The following is a 19,135-nucleotide window of genomic DNA, read 5'->3' on the forward strand; positions in this document are numbered from 1 at the left end:
GGGCTTATCTTATGAAGAGAGGTTGACTGAGCTCGGACTTTTTTCATTGGAGAAAAGGAGGAGGAGAGCGGACCTAATTGAGGTATACAAGATAATGAGAGGCATAGATAGAGTTGATAGCCAGAGACTATTTCCCAGGGCAGAAATGGCTAACACAAGGGGTCATAGTTTTAAGCTGGTTGGAGGAAAGTATAGAGAGGATGTCAGAGGCGGGTTCTTTACACAGAGTTGTGAGAGCATGGAATACGTTGCCAGCAGCAGTTGTGGAAGCAAGGTCATTGGAGATATTTAAGAGACTGCTGGACATGCATATGGTCACAGAAATTTGAGGGTGCATACATGAGGATCAACGGTTGGCACATCGTGGGCTGAAGGCCCTGTTCTGTGCTGTACTGTTCTATGAATCTAACTACCAAGCTCTGTTTTAATGTGCCAATACTGACAAGTGAGGGTTACAGCTGCATTCCAAATTATTCTTAAACCTTGCCTCCGCCTCAATGTTGAGCTAAGTTAAAGGTAATTTTATCATTGGGGGGCCTGTTTAATGCCCAAAATGAGACCTATACCTACTTTCTTCAGCCATTGACAATTTTGTCCCTTTGTCAGCACATTCATAAAATGCAGAATTCATAAAAATGCCCTCCAAACAGCGGATTTTTTGCTAACCCTGAACCTGAAAAGACCAAATACAAAAGAAAACCACAGAAGTTCACCAAGTTCATAAAAAAAGTAACATTAGAACTATCCACAAGAGATTTTTTTTATTGATTGAAGATTTAGTTTACTTTCAGTGCAAATCACCTGGTTCTTAAGAGCTCAGTTTCCAGTTCCTGATGAAAGAGAGTATGTGTGTGTGTGCAATTGTGTGTATGTGTATTTGTGTAGCCCTTTAATATGGTCAGAGATTTCAAGCTCTTGTTCTTTTTTTTCTGACAAATCCTGACTGGATTTTTGCTCATTCTTTCCATGAAGTAATTCTTTTGGAAGTGAACAGATTTGTAAATTTAAGTCACAACAGCATTGAGACAAATTGTGGATCTCTATAATCAAATGACTTTCTACCATTCACTGTGAGAGCTCACAAAAGCCAATCTGCTCTTCCTACGATGCCTCGGAGAATCCCTGGCTCTCCTTGCATGAATCCCAGCACAGAGCAAAACCTTTCATGGATAAAACATAAGAAGAAAAATTGATCGTATGAGTTATTGTGAATGAAATGCAAGCTTAAATAAGTTGTTTTTCTTTCCAAGTGGAATCAGAACACGTGGCAATTCCTTTTAAAAATGAATGAGGCAGGTCAATAAGTCATAAGTTGTTCCATTGAAGTAGCAGTCTATTCATTGAGAATTGAATCTGATGACTGACAAAACAATGTGTATTGTAGCATTTGGTATTAAATTCAATGAATAACAAACTGAAAGGGAATTCAGAGCTTCAATTGACGAGTTCTGAAAATTTCCCACATTACTTGCCTGGGACCTTTGTCACTGAAACAAATCTTTTACTGTCTATTAAATTAATTAAATATGAATTAAAGAGAACAAGGTATAGAGCTGGGTGAACACAGCAGGCCAAGCAGCATCTTAGGAGCAGGAAAGCTGACGTTTTGGAACTGGACCCTTCATCAGAAATGCTGTGCTGTGTTCATCCAGCTCTACACCTTGTTATTTCAGATTCTCCAGCATCTGTATTTCCTATTATCTCTAAATATGAATTAAACTCCACTTTCAATTGCTTTCAATCAGCACTGAGCAAGACCCTGCAAAATTGATCAATCAGCTTACTCACTTCTTTGAAACTCACATAATTTAATACTTGAGCACCTGATACATGTGTGAATGAAGCTTACTTGAGAGCACCCACATACATAAGGTGCTGCACATGGGTGGTGTGGATTGTCAGATTTGAAGGCATTGCTAAATATAACACTTTACCAGTCGCCTCCGCAATGAAAAGGATTATGTGTTTCTCTTTTCTGTAAAAAAAATTTTTTTCCCATTTGAAATTTTTGGTTCAACCAACCTCACCAATTAATACTTCAAATGGATTTGGGTTGTTGAAGGAAATAAAGTTGCAGGACTATGGGGATAGTTTGGATAAATGTGACTGACTAGATTGTTGCATAGAGTCAAACATCATCAACTCAAGTGATTGAATCGCCTCTCCCTGTGCCTTAACTGTAAGGTTGGATCATTCCTGCATTTTGTGGTTTGACTTCATTATGCAGATCAGATTCCAAAGACACATTGCCCTTTTGTTAATGACTATTTGGAATTCCAACCCTGAATGCCACTCTGCTGTCAACATTTATGGTCATGTTAAATATGGACAGAGGCTACGGATCTCAAAAAGACCCCCAAAATCCTTAATGTAAGGCTAAGTCCTAAGGTATAATGAAAATCTACAAAACCAGAAGTTACCGGAAAAACTCAGCAGGTCTGGCAGCATCTGTGAAGAAAAATCAGAGTTAACATTCTAATATCAAAGAAGTTCTGAGGAAGGGTCACCAGGCCTGAAACATTAACTGTGTTTTTTGTCATATAAATGGGACTGTGAAATACTCCCACCAGCGTTGATCTCATTGAACTTTCAGTACCTCAGTCCTGCTCTTGTGCCCTACTCCTGCACCTAATTTGTATATTCAACAATTCCATTGCATTCAACGTGAGGTAATTTCCCAATAATTAAAATTCAGATGAGCAATTATCTAGTGTCTGGAATCCTCCAAAAATCTCTGAGTCATTGTCGGTGATTGAGGAGAGTTTCAATTGACTTTATTAGTTAATCAGGAAATGTTAAAAGGATTGCAATCTGCTCAAACTCAAGCCAACTATAAAAATGACGCCCCCTCCCCTCTTGCAATGCCAAGCTACACTCCATCCACCCCCATCTCAACCTGAACTGCTGGCCCTGATACTCCTAATTCAAACCCCTCTGTCTTCCAGATCCACCTAACATTTCCCCAACCCAGTCCTAACTTGACTACCCATGCCTGGTTTCTTTTTTCAACTGGGTCTGCCTTGAGCTCAGCTTCCTCCATCTATGGACTTGACCCATCCTAGGCCCAACCACAGCCACTAGATCCAACTCTAACCCCATCCATAAAACCCCACGAGAGTAATTGGCTGATTTTTCTGACTGCTGCAATGGTAACTATGTCTACACTAAGCTTACTTCCATTCTACTTGCAAACTAGCAGCAATTTATGATTAGACTGTTGCAGCATAGGAGAGGAAACATACATGCAACATTTCTTTTCAAATGTGCCGTCTCATTAGGGTTTCTCTGGCTTACCGGTATGGCTAAAATAATATACTTGCCGATACACCATGTAAGATTAACAGTACTGGAGAAAGCCACCATTTTCTTTTCAGATGCACAGCAGATTATTAAGACCAGTGATACTTGAGGTTAGAATTACTACAATGGGAATTAGGATGCCAAGTTGGATCCTGAGGTGATATTTTGTGCTCACCAGTTCCATGATTGCAATACTGACACTACGCCATCTCCTCACATCGAACTTCTCCTCAACATCCTCCACTACTTTTTCCCCCTTCAATCTAATGAGAGGTCATGGTAATTTACAAGCCTCAAAATGGGGTGTCAAATAATTGCCTTAGGTGATAATCAATCTGAAAATTATTTGTTTCACTACATTAAAGCGAGTATTGATGGTTGGAGTATGAAAAACATTTTTTTTTCTCTGTTTAAAAGCTCTTAATTAAGATTTTTGTTATTTTTGAAACTGTGTTTTTGATGTCAGGGGCTAGTTTTAAACTTCTACCAACTCTTTTATTAGTCACATGGTAACATTACCTTCTGTTTGTTATTGGTTCAAGGGAAGCCTGATCAGTCTCTAATTGGCTCTTAAAGGCGATGGACATTGACAGATTTCACCTCCCAGTATCTCATCAAATCACTACAGTGCTGAAAGAGGCCATTTGGCCCCTTGAGCCTCACTGACCCACCGAAGAACATTTTACCCAGACCCAGCCCTATCTGAGTAATCTCTCATTTGCCATGGCTAACCCACCGAGCCTGCATATCCCTAGACTGTGCAGGGCAATTTTGCATAGCAAATCCTGCTACCCAGCATATCCTTGGCCTATGGGAGGAAACCAGAACGTCCAGTGGAAACCCACGTAGACTTGGGGAGAATGTGCAACCTCCACACAATCACCCAAGGCTGGAACCAAACCTGGTTCCCTGATGCTGTGCAACAGGAGTGCTAACCACTCAGCCACCTTACTGCCCAGTCTCCTGCCTCATTTCATAAGTTGTCAAGTATCCATGGGTTTGTACTGTTCTTTTCCTGTTTGAAAAGAAATAGGGAGGCATTTGTGGTTGGGACCCGGAGATTGATATCCTTGTGCTCATGTCTCAAATCCTCACTTAATTGATGAAGTTCCCATTAAATCAGATACTTAGCTTGTTATTCCCCTGTTTGAACGCTTGTAAATATTCTATGTTGCCCTTACAAATTGTTACACAAGATATGTTAAAGTCTAAAGGATTATACAATTACAAACTTAATTAAACTGTTATAAGGTTAACTCCAATACAAAGGTTAGATTTGGTCAACGCCTATTCTTCTCATCCACCAATATAAGGACACAGTGGTGGTTATGATTCCTTGATAAAGGCTAACAAGTCTAGGAATATATAACCTCTATCTTATACAACTTTTGAAGTCTGGATTTGAAACTTAACAGAGTCCTAATCCTTACAGCAATGAGTTTAAGCATTAAACCTCAATTGCAATCCCGAGGTGCATTTACTTGTTAACTGAATCTAAAGAGAGTCACATGGTTTTAGTGTCATCCTACATTAGCTATCGTTAAGCAGAATAAATAAAATAATATATTGATCAACGAACATACTTCAATTGTCCAATTACTGAATAAAATTCATCATGAACGCTAGCTTCCCCATCAACTTTACAAGCCTCAGTTTGGATCTCTTGGTTACTAATCTAACAACATTATCATTTCATCACCACCCTGCCTTGTAGCTCATGTCTCACACTGACAACTTTGTAGATCTCCCACTCATCTTCCCATACCCTCTATAGCCTTCGTTCTCACTCACACTCCTTTCTGGCTCAATTTTTCCCAACCCCCTTTGACCAGAGTGAATTTTCCTGGGTGATTTGGTAATTTTGTGTGATATGCCTGCATTCTCGAGAGCATTCTGAGCACAGTTGAGGTGTTCTTCCATCTGCCAAATGCTTATATGATTCTTTAGTCTCCTGTCACTTTTGCATCGTATTTTGAACCTTGTCCTTCCAGCACAAAGGAGGCAGAAGGATGAGCTTCTATTTTATAGTCAACACAATGAAGCATCATATCAACAAAAACAACATTATTTTAAATATGTAGTATACAAATAGGTCCTTCTGTCCGACTGATTTGTACCAATGTTTGTGCTCCTCACAAGTCACCTTCCCTTGTTTGCATAATCCTATAAGTCTATCCCCTGCACTATTCTGGCCTGACAGATACATTAAAATCAGAGCTGTTAAATCATCTCCTGAACCTATGATACAGATATTTTAAAATCAACCTGTTCAGACATGTTATGACACACCTCAAGAGCATCTGGGTCTTGATCCCAGACCTTCTGACTCAGAGGTAGAGACACTAGAGCACTACAAGAGCTTTATAATCACAGTATCTTTCACTGATCTGGAATTTGCTGATAATATAAGTCATAGTAATGCCAGAGTTAAAGTATAATTCATTACTTTTTCTCTCAATTTATGACGAGTAACTCCAGCTATTAATTACTCCAAAGTTTCCTGAGACTTCTGCTTTACTCCATCCTCTCCAATCCTCCAATGGTTGAAATGCTAATCATGAGAGGTCTCCCAGTCCAATCTATGGCAAGAATAAGTTTGCTGATATGAAGCCCCTGAGATTGGTGCTAATATTTTGGCCATTGTGACAGTACTCTGGTGGGACAAGGTACAGGAATCAAATTGGCCAATTTCAAACCAAATTTCACTGCTGTGGGCACTACAAAACAATTGCATTCTCAATTTAATAGAATCCCTACAGCGTTGAATCAGATCACGTAGTCCATCAGGTCCATACTGACACTCTGAAGAGCATCCCAACCCCCTACCCTATCCCTGTAACCTTGCATTTTCCATGGCTAACCCACTTAGCCTACACATCCCTAGACACAATGGGGAATTTAGCATGGCCAATCCATCTAACCTGTACATCTTTGGACTGTGGGAGGAAACTGGAGCACCCAGAGGAAACTCACGTAGACAGGGGGAGAATGGACAACATCACACAAACAGTTGCCTGAGGGTGGAGTCGAACTGAGGTGCCAGGCACTGTGAGCCAGCAGTGCTAACCACTGAACCACCATGCACCAATTCTAATCTTATTTTAACCAGATTAATATTGAGAAATGTGGAGCACAGATTTTTGAGAGCTTAATGAACCACAATTGTAAGTGTTTATACTTATTGCTGTCATTGCTAAATACTGTCATTTAAAAAAAAAAGGAAGAGCAATTCTTGAAATATTGTCAAATTGATTTTTGGATTCACTGTTCTATGTATAGCCTTTAAAATCACATCGTAATATATTGAGTGTAATCCAGCATGCTTTTAAAATCCACATTACTTAGATGGATTTCCATGGTAGTGTGAAACCTATAAAATAACTGTTTGTTCTACTGTAATAAAATGTGAGGCTGGATGAACACAGCAGGCCAAGCAGCATCTCAGGAGCACAAAAGCTGACGTTTTGGGCCTAGACCCTTCATCGGAGAGGGGGATGGGGAGAGGGAACTGGAATAAATAGGGAGAGAGGGGGAGGCAGACCGAAGATGGAGAGTAAAGAAGATAGGTGGAGAGAGTATAGGTGGGGAGGTAGGGAGGGGATAGGTCAGTCCAGGGAAGACGGACAGGTCAAGGAGGTGGGATGAGGTTAGTAGGTAGATGGGGGTGCGGCTTGGGGTGAGAGGAAGGGATGGGTGAGAGGAAGAACAGCAGGAACAGCAACTCATATTCCGCCTGGGAACCCTGCAGCCTAATGGTATCAATGTGGACTTCACCAGTTTCAAAATCTCCCCTTCCCCAACTGCATCCCTAAACCAGCCCAGTTCGCCCCCTCCCCCCACTGCACCACACAACCAGCCCAGCTCTTCCCCCCCACCCACTGCATCCCAAAACCAGTCCAACCTGTCTCTGCCTCCCTAACCGGTTCTTCCTCTCACCCATCCCTTCCTCCTACCCCAAGCCGCACCCCCATCTACCTACTAACCTCATCCCACCTCCTTGACCTGTCCGTCTTCCCTGGACTGACCTATCCCCTCCCTACCTCCCCACCTATACTCTCTCCACCTATCTTCTTTACTCTCCATCTTCGGTCCGCCTCCCCCTCTCTCCCTATTTATTCCAGTTCCCTCTCCCCATCCCCCTCTCTGATGAAGGGTCTTGGCCCGAAACATCAGCTTTTGTGCTCCTGAGATGCTGCTTGGCCTGCTGTGTTCATCCAGCCTCACATTTTATTATCTTGGAATTCTCCAGCATCTGCAGTTCCCATTATCTCTGTTTGTTCTACTGCCAAGATTTACTCCATATCTGTTGCTGCTTTTAATTAGTATTAATTAGCTGCTGGACATAAATTAACATTCATCAAAGGAGTAAATTAAATAGAATTAAGCATTGTTATGTTTTCATGGATTTCCTAATGAGTAAATAATGATGTGCAATAATTGTAGAGGAGCAGCACCAGCTATTTCTCAAATCAAAGTGTCAACCGAGTAAAGCTATCACAGGAGATGGTACACATGTTAAAAAGAAAAGTGACATGCTATAGACAGAACTAAATGATCCCACAACCAAGAGATTAGAGCATGGCTCTGCAGTTCTGCAAACAAACTTTTGAACAGGTTCATCTTCATGAGGGTCCCTGTCATCAAAGTAGGTACAGCTGAGCACATCAGTGCAAAAAGCAAGGGTGAAGCATTTGCAACCATGTTGAACCAGATGTGCATCATGCATGATTCATCTGAACTTCCTCCTGAGGATAGCACTATCATAAATACAAATCTGCAGCCTATTCAGTAAGAAATCAAGAAATGGCTTCATACTTTGGATACTCAGAAGGTTATTGGCCGTGATAAAATGCAGACTGTAGTATTGAATACAGCAATGCTGTACTGCAGACCTAGCTATACCTCCACCCATGCCATTCCAGCGTAGTCGCACACTTGCATCATTCCAAAATCATGGAAAATTTCCCGATATATCCTGTGCACAGAAATCAGGAGAAATCCAATCCATCTACTCCCAATCTTTAGCAAAATATAAGGCAGTGTTCGCGACCCATACAAAGAGCAATAATCTGCTCATTGAAGTCTAGTTCTTCTTCCATGACATCCACCAATTGGTTATGAATTGATGGACAGATGAAGATAGTGACCTCATTGCAGTCTTGGATGAAATATAAACAGAATAGCTACATTCCAGAATTGAGGTGAGAGAATGATCTTGACATCAAGGCAATACTTTACCAGATGTGACACCAGTGAGCCCTAATAAAATTGAAGTTACTGCAAATCACACAGCAATCACCTTTCATGGTTAGGATTATTTTCAGAACAAAAACAAATGATTTTGATTGTTAAAGGTCAAGCATCCCGGCAGAAGTTCCTCAGGTTAGTACCTTGCACATAACCACCATTTAAATGTCAGATGTGGAGATGTTCACTGATATTTGTATAATTCACAACTTCTCAGAATCTGAACCAGTCCACATCGATATCTGGCAAACCTTGCCAACATTGAGGATTGGCTAAAAAGTGGCATTCACACTGAATAATTATCATCTCCAATAAGAATGACTCCAACCATCTTTCCTTCACCTTTAAATGCATTACCATCATTGAATCTTTAAATGTCAATATGCCAGCAGTCACTATTGATCAGAAACTCAAACTGAAAACATTATGTAATGAGTATGGCTGCAAAAGCAAGACAGAAACTGCAAATTCAATGATAAGTGACACACACTTGACTCCCAAAGCCTGCCCACCACCTAAAAGGACAACTCAGTGTTCTAATAGGGCACTGTCGACTTGGTAACATGAGTTCCAGCTTCAACAATATTTAAGAAGCGGGACACCATTCAACATAAATCAGCCCACCTGATAGTACCCACCCCTACCTTACCTTAGTTATTCACTCCTTACACCATTGAGACACTGTTGCAACATATAATATCTACTATATGTATTCAGCAACTGCCCAAAGCTTCTTCCAGAACAGCTTCCAAACCTGCCATTTTAACTCTCTCAGAAGACCAAGGGCATTAGATGCATGTTTGTCCTTCACAGCACACACCATCTGGACTTGGAACCATATTACCATTTGTTTGCCATCACTAGGTTAAAATCCCGGAACTCCATGGATGTACCAACAACAAACAGACTTCAGCAATTCAAGAAGACTTGTCAACATCTTCTCAAGGGCAGTAGGAATGTGTCCAATGAATGAATAAAACAGATGTTTTGGTTTGTGTGAAATAAAAATACAATTTCATATAGATTTTAATCTCCTCTACTGTGAAACTACCCATATACTGGGACCTTTAATTTAGTTGTAAATAAGAATCTTGAGATTAAATTTCAATAGGATGAGGTTGATGAGTTGCTTGCCAAACTGGCTTGTGTATATTCAGACGTTTTGTCACCAGGCTAGGCGACATCTTCAGAGATGATGTCTGAACAAACTCAAGCCAGCTCAGTGAGCAAGTCAACAAACTCATACACAACCCGAGCTACAGATCTTTGCCAAAACTTTAAGTTTCAATAGGGTGCTGAAATTCACAAACTAAGGGTCAAAATTCATGCAGAAGTCAACAATTGAAATAATTCTTGGACATTTTTTTAACCATGTGATGAAACTGTTCCCAATCTGTTGCTATACTTAATGTATACTTACTTGTGCTGTTTGTTGCCAATTTAACAATTGCAGTGAATTCTAGGCAAACCATTACCGTGTCATGCATTTTATTTGAAAGGCTGGGTTTTTGATTGCATTTTAAAATATAAAATATAACATATATAATATGTGTTGAATGTGAGAAGGCAGCAAATCCCAATGCTTGCTTTGCATTTATCACCTTGAATTACTTACCTGATCAGTGGCAAGCAACAGTAAAGATGTATCCTTACAAGACCAATTAGTATGTAGCAGAAAGGAGCAATGATTTAGAAGTGAGAAGGAGTCAGTGACAATGCCATTGCTGAGCCCAGAACTTGCTAAGGCCTCCTTAGCTGCGGATGCCAGAAATTCAACCTCACAGAGCCTGCCTATGAACACAGTTTGATTGTACTGCATAGTATTTAGTTATGTTAATTGAAGATATGCTAATCTGCCTGTGAAACATCAGGGTATCTGTGGAAGATTTCAAAGCGTGCACCTGCTGAGCAATGACATGGGAGGTGTGGTCAGACTGCAGTGGAGTGTAATTCCACATCGAAGGTCCTAAATTCAGGTACAGTTCCCCTTACGCACGTTCTAACCATAGCTCTGGAAAGGTCATGGATCAACATGCAATGTAATTTCTCAACATCATTCATGATATAGGCAGTTGTATTGGGACTGCCATGATATAAGAACCCAACAGTGTCATTGTTGCTCAATGCATAAATTTCTGACTTGCTGTCATATTGCTCCACAGCAGGCTGCACTTCAGGACAATTCAACATCCTATCACCCAGCTGTCTGGTTTAGATGCCTCCTGATGCACCATAAATGTACAAAAAGCCAAGGCAGCTACTGCAGCTGTGTACAATGTATGATCTCTGCAGTTGTTAGGCCACGTGTTAACCCAGACAATCATGTACTGGATCACGTCTATCTTTTAAAGCAAACGCTGAAAGTAAAGCAGCTTTCAATTTTAATCTATGTTACACTGAGAAGTCATTTGAAAGTTGTACGTAGTTTGGAGGAGTATGGCACACAGCATCCACTGTCATAAAGGAGAAGCATCAACGTTCCAGAACACAATGCACAATGTAAAGGCTAATAATTGCACCTTTGCTGGCATTTCAGAATGAAGAGGTCTAATGTGTTGTCAAATTCACAGGATCAAATGTGCGATATTTACTATATGGAAGGATTGGTTCTTCAATTGAATGTAGCAGTGGTTAAATATGGTGAGTATTGATAGGGTTACCCTAGAGAAAGGAAGATTTCGTTAAGTGATAAACGGGTCCCTTTCGGAATGGCAGGCGGTGACCAGTGGGGTACCACAAGGTTTGATGCTGGGACTGCAGCTGTTTACAATATACATTAATGATATAGACGAAGGCATTAAAAGTAATATAAGCAAATTTGCTGATGACACAAAGCTGGGTGGCAGTGTGAAATGTGAGGAGGATGTTATGAAAATACAGGGTGACTTGGACAGGCCAGGTGAGTGGATGGATGCATGGCAGATGCAGTTTAATGTGGATAAATGTGAGGTTATCCACTTTGGTGGCAAGAACAGGAAGGCAGATTACTATCTAAATGGAGTCAAGTTAGGTAAAGGGGAAGTACAACAAGATCTTGGTGTTCTTGTACATCAGTCAATGAAAGCAAGCATGCAGGTACAGCAGGCAGTGAAGAAAGCTAATAACATGCTGGCCTTCATAACAAGAGGAATTGAGTATAGGTGCAAAAAAGTCCTTCTGCAGCTGTACAGGGCCCTGGTGAGACCGTACCTGGAGTATTGTGTGCAGTTTTGGTCTCCAAATTTGAGGAAGGACATTCTGGCTATTGAGGGAGTGCAGCGTAGGTTCACGAGGTCAATTCCCAGAATGGCGGGACTATCATATGTTGAAAGATTGGAGCGACTGGGCTTGTATACACTTGAGTTTAGAAGGATGAGAGGGGATCTGATTGAGACGTATAAGATTATTAAGGGATTGGGCAGGAAGCATGTTTCCGCTGATGGGTGAGTCCAGAACCAGAGGACACAGTTTAAAATAAGGGGTAGGCCATTTAGAACAGAGTTGAGGAAAAACTTCTTCACCTAGAGAGTGGTGGATATATGGAATGCTCTGCCCCAAAGGCAGTGGAGGCCAACTCTCTGGATACTTTCAAGAAAGAGATGGATAGAGCTCTTAAAGATAGTGGAATCAAGGGTTATGGGGATAAGGCAGGAACAGGATACTGATTGTGGATGATCAGCCATTATCATAATGAATGGTGGTGCTGGCTCGAAGGGCCAAATGGCCTACTCCAGCACCTATTGCCTATTGTCTATTGTCTAAGTATTTGTGCTCTGGACCCATGTCCGATATGCTCTGAAGATGCCTCTGAGCAAACATTATCTTGATGTTCTCTTTATTCCTCAATCCTAAAGCATCTGCAGCTGTCATCTTAGGCATTTTTGTCTGCAGAAGCTTTGTAGATCAGAATAAATTAGAATAAATCTGGTGTACAAAAACTAGGGAGCCCCATCTGGCTGTGAAGTCTGATTCTTTAGAATAACACTTTAACTGACGTCTCTAATTGTAACATGACATTTGTGTGCCGTTTTCCCAGTGCTGTTTTGGTTGCTTTACTTAGTTATTGTATCTGTTATATGCTATGTCATATCAATGTGATTAGGCCTTTTTACTTACAAGCAATATGTTGACTTAATTTTCTTCATGGAAAGGGTCAAAAAGAGCCTCATTTAGAAGGATGAGTTCATTATGATCATTTTTGGCATATTAACTTTAATGTACAAAATCATTTCATTGCTAGGAATGCTTTCAGTTGACTAAAGTTAAAACAGTTGTCTATAGATGTTGTCAAAACAACATGAATGCCATCTATTGAATTATTAGCCTTTGGAATATCCATAGCTCTATAAAATTGAAAGGGCCTGTCTCACTTCTGCTCGGGATGATGCCACCAAAGCAAATGAATTCCTTATCTTGCTCTAATATACACCAGTAACCTGATAAATGCATACCTGCAGCCTATCCTGGTTAATGTTACAGAAAGCTCATGTGACTGCCTGAAATTGCCCTGGAGCATAAAAATTGAATATAACCTTCACGTTTGAACAAGCAGGCAGGGGAAATTAGGGTGATAACAAAGTGTGGAGCTGGATGAACACAGCAAGCCATGCAGCATCTTGTTCAAATGAAGCAAGACTTGGACATTACCCAGCCCTGGGCTAACTAACGGCAAGTTATATTTGTGACACATAAATGACAGCCAATAAGTATTTTCAACAAAAGAATCTAACCAATGCCCTTTGACTTTCAATGACATTACAATCACTGAAACCCCTACTATCAACAGCAATAAAATGAGAAATTGCTGGGAAAGCTTAGCTGGTCTGTCAGTATGTGTGAAAATAAATCAAAATTAATGTTTCAGCTCTGGTGACCCTTCCTCAGAGCCTAATATCAACATCCAGGGATAACCACTGAGCAGCAACTACAAGGGAGTAGCCATAAAAGTACTGTGGCTCTAGAGCAGGGCAGAGGCTATTAATTGTGCAGTGGGTAATTCACCTCCTGACTCCCCAGAACCTGTCCATTATCTGCAAGGCACAATTCAGATGTGTGACAGAATACTGTCCTCTTGCCTGAATACCTGCATGCACCATCTACAAGGTGCACTGGAGAGATTCATCCAAACTCACGACTGCTACTAACCAGAAGGAAGTACATAGGAACCCTACCATCTGCAAGTTCCCTTCCAAACCACTCACCACCCTGACTTGAAAATATATCATTGCTCCTTCAGTATCATTAAGTCAAACTCTTGGGATATCTTCCTAACAAAATTATGCTATACCGACACTGAAAAGAAATCAGTAGTTCAAGAAAGCAGCTCACAACCACCTTCTCAAGGACAGTTAGGATAAACAATAGGTGTTGACCAAGTTAATAAAGCCCACATTCCCTGAGTAAATAAAAAGTGTTGGTAAGGTGCTCAATAGGTGGATTACAAAAGGTATTAGAAATTTTATGGAACATTGTGGGTGACTGATTGTAGAATGAAAAGATGCCCAAGATTAAGCTAAAGAAATACTAAAATTGGTATGGAATTTTATAACCCATTGTTTCATTGGAATTCCTATACTGTGTCAATCAATTTTACTGAATTTTACACAGTGGGTTGATAAAATAATGTTATTAGTTTTAAGAATATTTTAGAGATTTTAAAACACACAATATTCTCTTTAAATAGACTCTGTTTAGCCTATCAGATGAATTATATGGAAGATGCCAATGTAAATGTCATATGTGATCCTGTCCCTGCTTGGCCAGTTTGTACAGCAGCCATTAAATTAACATCAGCCATTCATTGGCATGAGGTAGCTCTTTCCCACTCCCCTGGGAAGGAAGTCCCTCCACTGAGAAACGCCAGTCAAGTAGCCAGCGGATGTCTGGTCCTATCAAAACCTTCAGGAGGGCTTACTGCTGGGACTACAGCCAATCTTAAAGGAGACATCAGAACTTGAGCCCAAATTAAGGCAAATCTGGGATCTTGCTGGGACTAGGTTGACAATGTGAGGGGAGACATGCATTGCAGACTTTCAAGTCCCTGGGAGGGAGCATCAATGGATATAGGATGCTAATAAAGGACTCACCCTGCTTGCGCTTAACAAGCCATCAGCCTCTATGGTGAAACGTGCTTGGTTGGAAATTAGATGTGGCCCTCCCTGACCTTGGACAAAATCCCAGAGGCATGCAAAGGAGAGTGTTAAGGGGCCTCATTTCGCCCATGCCACACAAGCCTTCCAATGTCTGCCCCACTACAGGTGAAATTGATTGGCAAAGGGATTGGTATGTAAACTTCTGGAGTGGAATGCATGACATGATACGCAATTTAAGGTCATGGGTGGGGTGTGAACTTGTATAATGTTGCCTCCTAAAAGTTTGTAAATGTATTACGATGAATATTAATTCATTTAGTCTACCCCTTTGGTGAAGTTGTTCAAATATTTCAATATCTTAAAGTACTTTAATAACCCAGATAAAGCATTCAGTTTCAAATAAAATGATATGATACTCCCTATTTTCAAAGTGAGGTTGGATTTCATCCCTTTATTTACCCTACCGGCTTATTGTAGTTGCAAAAATATATTCCACATACCCTGCCCTTGTAGTATAAATGTATTGTCAAAATTACCAGTTTATGCAACAATTGTATAAAGTTAAAGATCAGGATTAATCGACAGTTGGAAATATCAGATGAGAAACTTTGCTTAGCGGATCTAATTGTGCCATATGATTTTACAAAAGGAAATTATTTTTGTATGTGCTCCATTAATGAATATCAAAAATGATTTAGTGTTTGTGATTAATATTGATACAGATTAATTTCTTCATTAATTTTGTTTTCTCACCCTGATTCATTTAAAGTGAGTGAACACAGAAGACCATCTTTTAAATTAACCAATCTGTTTTATTTTGTTGAATTAAGGAAATAAATGATGCAGATATTCGGGAGCTGGCAAAGAGATTGACTGGCAGGTTGACTGTCATTCGGCAAAGTTTCCCAATGTCAGAAAGCAAAAGTCAGTACTGTTTGAGAAGCAGTCATCGATTTTCTTCTGTGATGTGTAACCCTAGAGATCCCTTCACACAACACATGGAGGTAGGAAATGTGACAATAATTGTTTTTCTTTATAATATTGTTTATTGAATACAAATAACATAATTTCTACAATATTTAGATGAAATATATATAGATCAAAGTAGAATAGTCATCACTAATGCTAAAGAATAATATTGTAATACTGTAAGCAATTTTAAAGCTGTCCTCAATGTTCATTGAATATGCACTGACACAATTTTGAGATGTTGCTTTTTTAAGGAGCCGTATTTATCCAATACATAATTGACTTTTGAAAATGTATGTAACAGTTTAGCATTTATATTCATATTATTATTAATCAACAAGGGGAAATTATATTCTACTTAGGGTTAGTTAAGGAGCGTTAGTTGTGCAAAAATAGCTGAATCAGTTCTTTTATTTGTAATTCTCCAACCATTTACAATTTCTGTGAAGAGAATGGGAAGGGCCTAGACCTGAAACATCAGCTTTCCTGCTCCTCTGATGCTGCTTGACGTGTTGCGTTCTTCCAGCTCTACATCTTGTTATCACATATTTTGCTCTGACTTCATGACAAAGAATACAAACTAAATTCAGGCTGTAGCTCAAAATCAACTAGGGAAGTAAGTTTAAACAAATTTATGAAGTAGCCGACTAACAGGTGTCAAGAACTGATGGACTTCATCCTGGGACTTAAATGAGGTGACAAATGAACAGTTGATGAGATGGCATTAATTTTTCAAATTCAGCTATGTTCTGGAAAGGTTACATCGACTGGAAGTAGCAAATATAACCTTTGTATTCAAGAAGTGAGGGAAGAAGGTAGGATGAAGGCAAAATACAGTAAATAAGAGGCCAGTAAATAGATTGATGCCTGGGGTGCAGAATGTATTAGAATTGATTGTTTAAGGTTATGACTACTCACTGAGAAAAACTCAAGGTAATTGAGATGACTCAGTACAGTCTTAAGAAGGGAAAATCATATACAATCAAATTATTGGAGTCCTTTGAAAAAGTAACATGTGCTGTTGATGGGGGAGGGGAGGAACGTGGACATACTGAACTTAAATTTCTACAAGATATTTGACAAGATGCCACAATGAAGGTGATTGTACAAAGTAGGAGGACAGGGTGAGGATGCCACACATCAAAATGGATAGAACATTGGCTGGCTGGCTGAAAACAGAGATTATGTATAAATGGGTCTTTTCTTCTGGTAGATAGAATATTATGAGTGGATTCTTGCAGGGATCTGTGCTAGGTCTCAACTTTTCACAATTCATGTCAATAAATTAGCAAGTGATCGCAAAGATATAGTAAATAAATTTGCAGATGTGGCAAACGTAGTCAGGGAGGTATTATACGAAGAAGACGTAAAGAGGTTGCCGATCAATATAGACGAGTTGAGTGGGCAAAAGACTGACAGATAATCATTTAATATAATATAATATAAGGATATAGGAAGAAAAAGGATATGTTATTTACATGAAAAATACTGCAAAACTTAAAGGTACAAAAGGATCAAAGTGTTCCACTGAAACAGTCAGAAAAACTTAGAATTCAAGTGCAGCAATTAATTAAAAGAATAATGGAATGCTTTCCTTTATTTTAGAAACAATGAAAGACAGGGAAGGGAGTCATGCTACGATTATACAGGGCATTAGTGAGTCAATATCAGAAAGACTGTGCAGTTTCAGTCTCCTAAAATAAGATGCCAACACATTGAAGGTGAGTTCGAGGAAAGTAACTAAATTGAACAGGCTGCCTTTTGAAGAAAGGTTCAAAAGACCGCAGATAATGGGAACTGCAGATGCTGGAGAATCCGAGATAACAAAGTGTGGAGCTGGATGAACACAGCAGGCCAAGCAGCATCTGTGCTCCTAAGATGCTACTTGGCCTGCTGTGTTCATCCAGCTCCACACTTTATTATTTCAAAAGACCGGGCTTGTTTTCACAGGAGATTAGAAGAGGAAGGTGTGACTTAATTGATGTTTAGAAGATCCTGATAGGTTTTAATAAAGTGGATGTGGAAATTATTATTCCCTTTGTGGTTGAATCCAGAACTAGGGAACACAGTATAAAAATTAGGCATCACCTACTTTGGGCAAAGATAAGGAAAAATACTATTGTCAGAGAGTTATATGACTTTGGAACTCTCTGTCTCAGAAGATGAAGGGGGCAATGTCATTGAATATTCTTGAGGTGGAGGTAGATATATATTTTGTCAGTAATGTTTCTGCGAATAAGCTTCATGGTGCCTGTTGCTCTCAGGCTCAAAATGACTTTTCTCATACAATCTCCTGCTAGTTACCTCATTAAGTGAATCAAAGATTATTGGGAGTTGATCGAAATATGGAATTTGTAACAAAAGTAGATCGCCCATTATTTTATTGAATAGTAGGTCAGGCTCAGGTAGCTGAATGCCCTACTCCTAATTCATATGTTCATATAAATGTTTGCACATGCATAGATATATGTGTGCACATGTTATTAAAGCCTCAGGGTGCCTGCAAAAATATTTTGATAAATATGTGACACATTTGTACAATTTACCTTTAAATGGGTGTAAGTGAAGCTCTTCAGGGTAGAATTTACAATCTGTTCTCCCAGACATTTGTATAGATCAGGAAGCTATATGTCATGCACACATCCTAATGGCACTGTGGTATATTTTGATGCATCTCAGGCATGTACACTTGATATCTTCAGGCTGAATTTTCACGTTTTGAGTTACAGTGTTTCTCTGAATGAGATTCATTGTGCCTTCTCCACCAAGGCTCAGAGCAACTTTTCTCATGCAATCTTTGACTTTTTACCTCATGAATAATGCACCAAGGCCCCATGGCATATTACTTCTGATATTGTGGACCAGGAAAGGCAGAATTGCTTACTGCTGATGGGACTTTCTGACCTTTATATCCTGGTGCCATATTGAAAGCTCAGTTGCACATCACTTCATACACAGCAAGTGAGGAATTCCCAATCACTCTGTGGTGTTCGAATATCATCACGAAGGATATGTCCCAGAAGAGGAAGCTGGTATTCCACTTCATGGACAGAGCCTGAAGGTGCAGCCAGCCTAGACTGAGATAGTGTCACAGGTCAATGCTGTGTCCCAGGTAAAATGCAATGTTGAAGGTTAATGATCTTTTGAATTCTGATAAGATGTGTTGCTATCTTCTCTCTGCTATAATTGGGCTATTCGACCCTTGAGCCTCCTACATCATTCAGCATAAGATAGTTGATCATTGAGCTCAATGCTCTAACCCCTTCCTACCTCCATTTCCCTTGATCCATTCCATGCACAAGGGATATAGAGTAATTTGCCATGGAAACAGGCCCTTCAGCCCAAACTTGTCCATACTGATCATGGTGTCTACTCAACTAGTTCCAATTGCCCTCATTTGGTCCATATCCCTGTAAACGCTTCCCATGCATGACCTATCCATTTTTTAAAAAATGTAACTATTATACCTGACTCAACCACTTTTTCTGGCAGCCCATTCCATGTACACATCTGTGTGAAGAATTATCCCTTCAGGCCCTTCTCAAATC

At 39.9% G+C, this 19,135-nt stretch overlaps 1 protein-coding gene across 3 annotated transcripts in view; it reads left to right on the top strand.

Annotated features, from left to right (window-relative positions):
* Positions 1-19,135, top strand: part of LOC125458525 (glutamate receptor ionotropic, delta-2-like) — a 496,301-nt gene that overhangs the window by 307,196 nt on the left and 169,970 nt on the right. For all 3 annotated transcript variants that reach the window (XM_048543867.2, XM_048543868.2, XM_048543870.2), the window contains exon 6: positions 15,449-15,622. In XM_048543867.2, coding sequence (XP_048399824.1) covers positions 15,449-15,622 — 174 coding nt within the window. The remainder of the gene's footprint in view (positions 1-15,448; positions 15,623-19,135) is intronic.

This window comes from Stegostoma tigrinum, chromosome 13 (assembly GCF_030684315.1).
Source record: "Stegostoma tigrinum isolate sSteTig4 chromosome 13, sSteTig4.hap1, whole genome shotgun sequence".
Taxonomy (NCBI): Eukaryota; Metazoa; Chordata; class Chondrichthyes; order Orectolobiformes; family Stegostomatidae; genus Stegostoma; species Stegostoma tigrinum.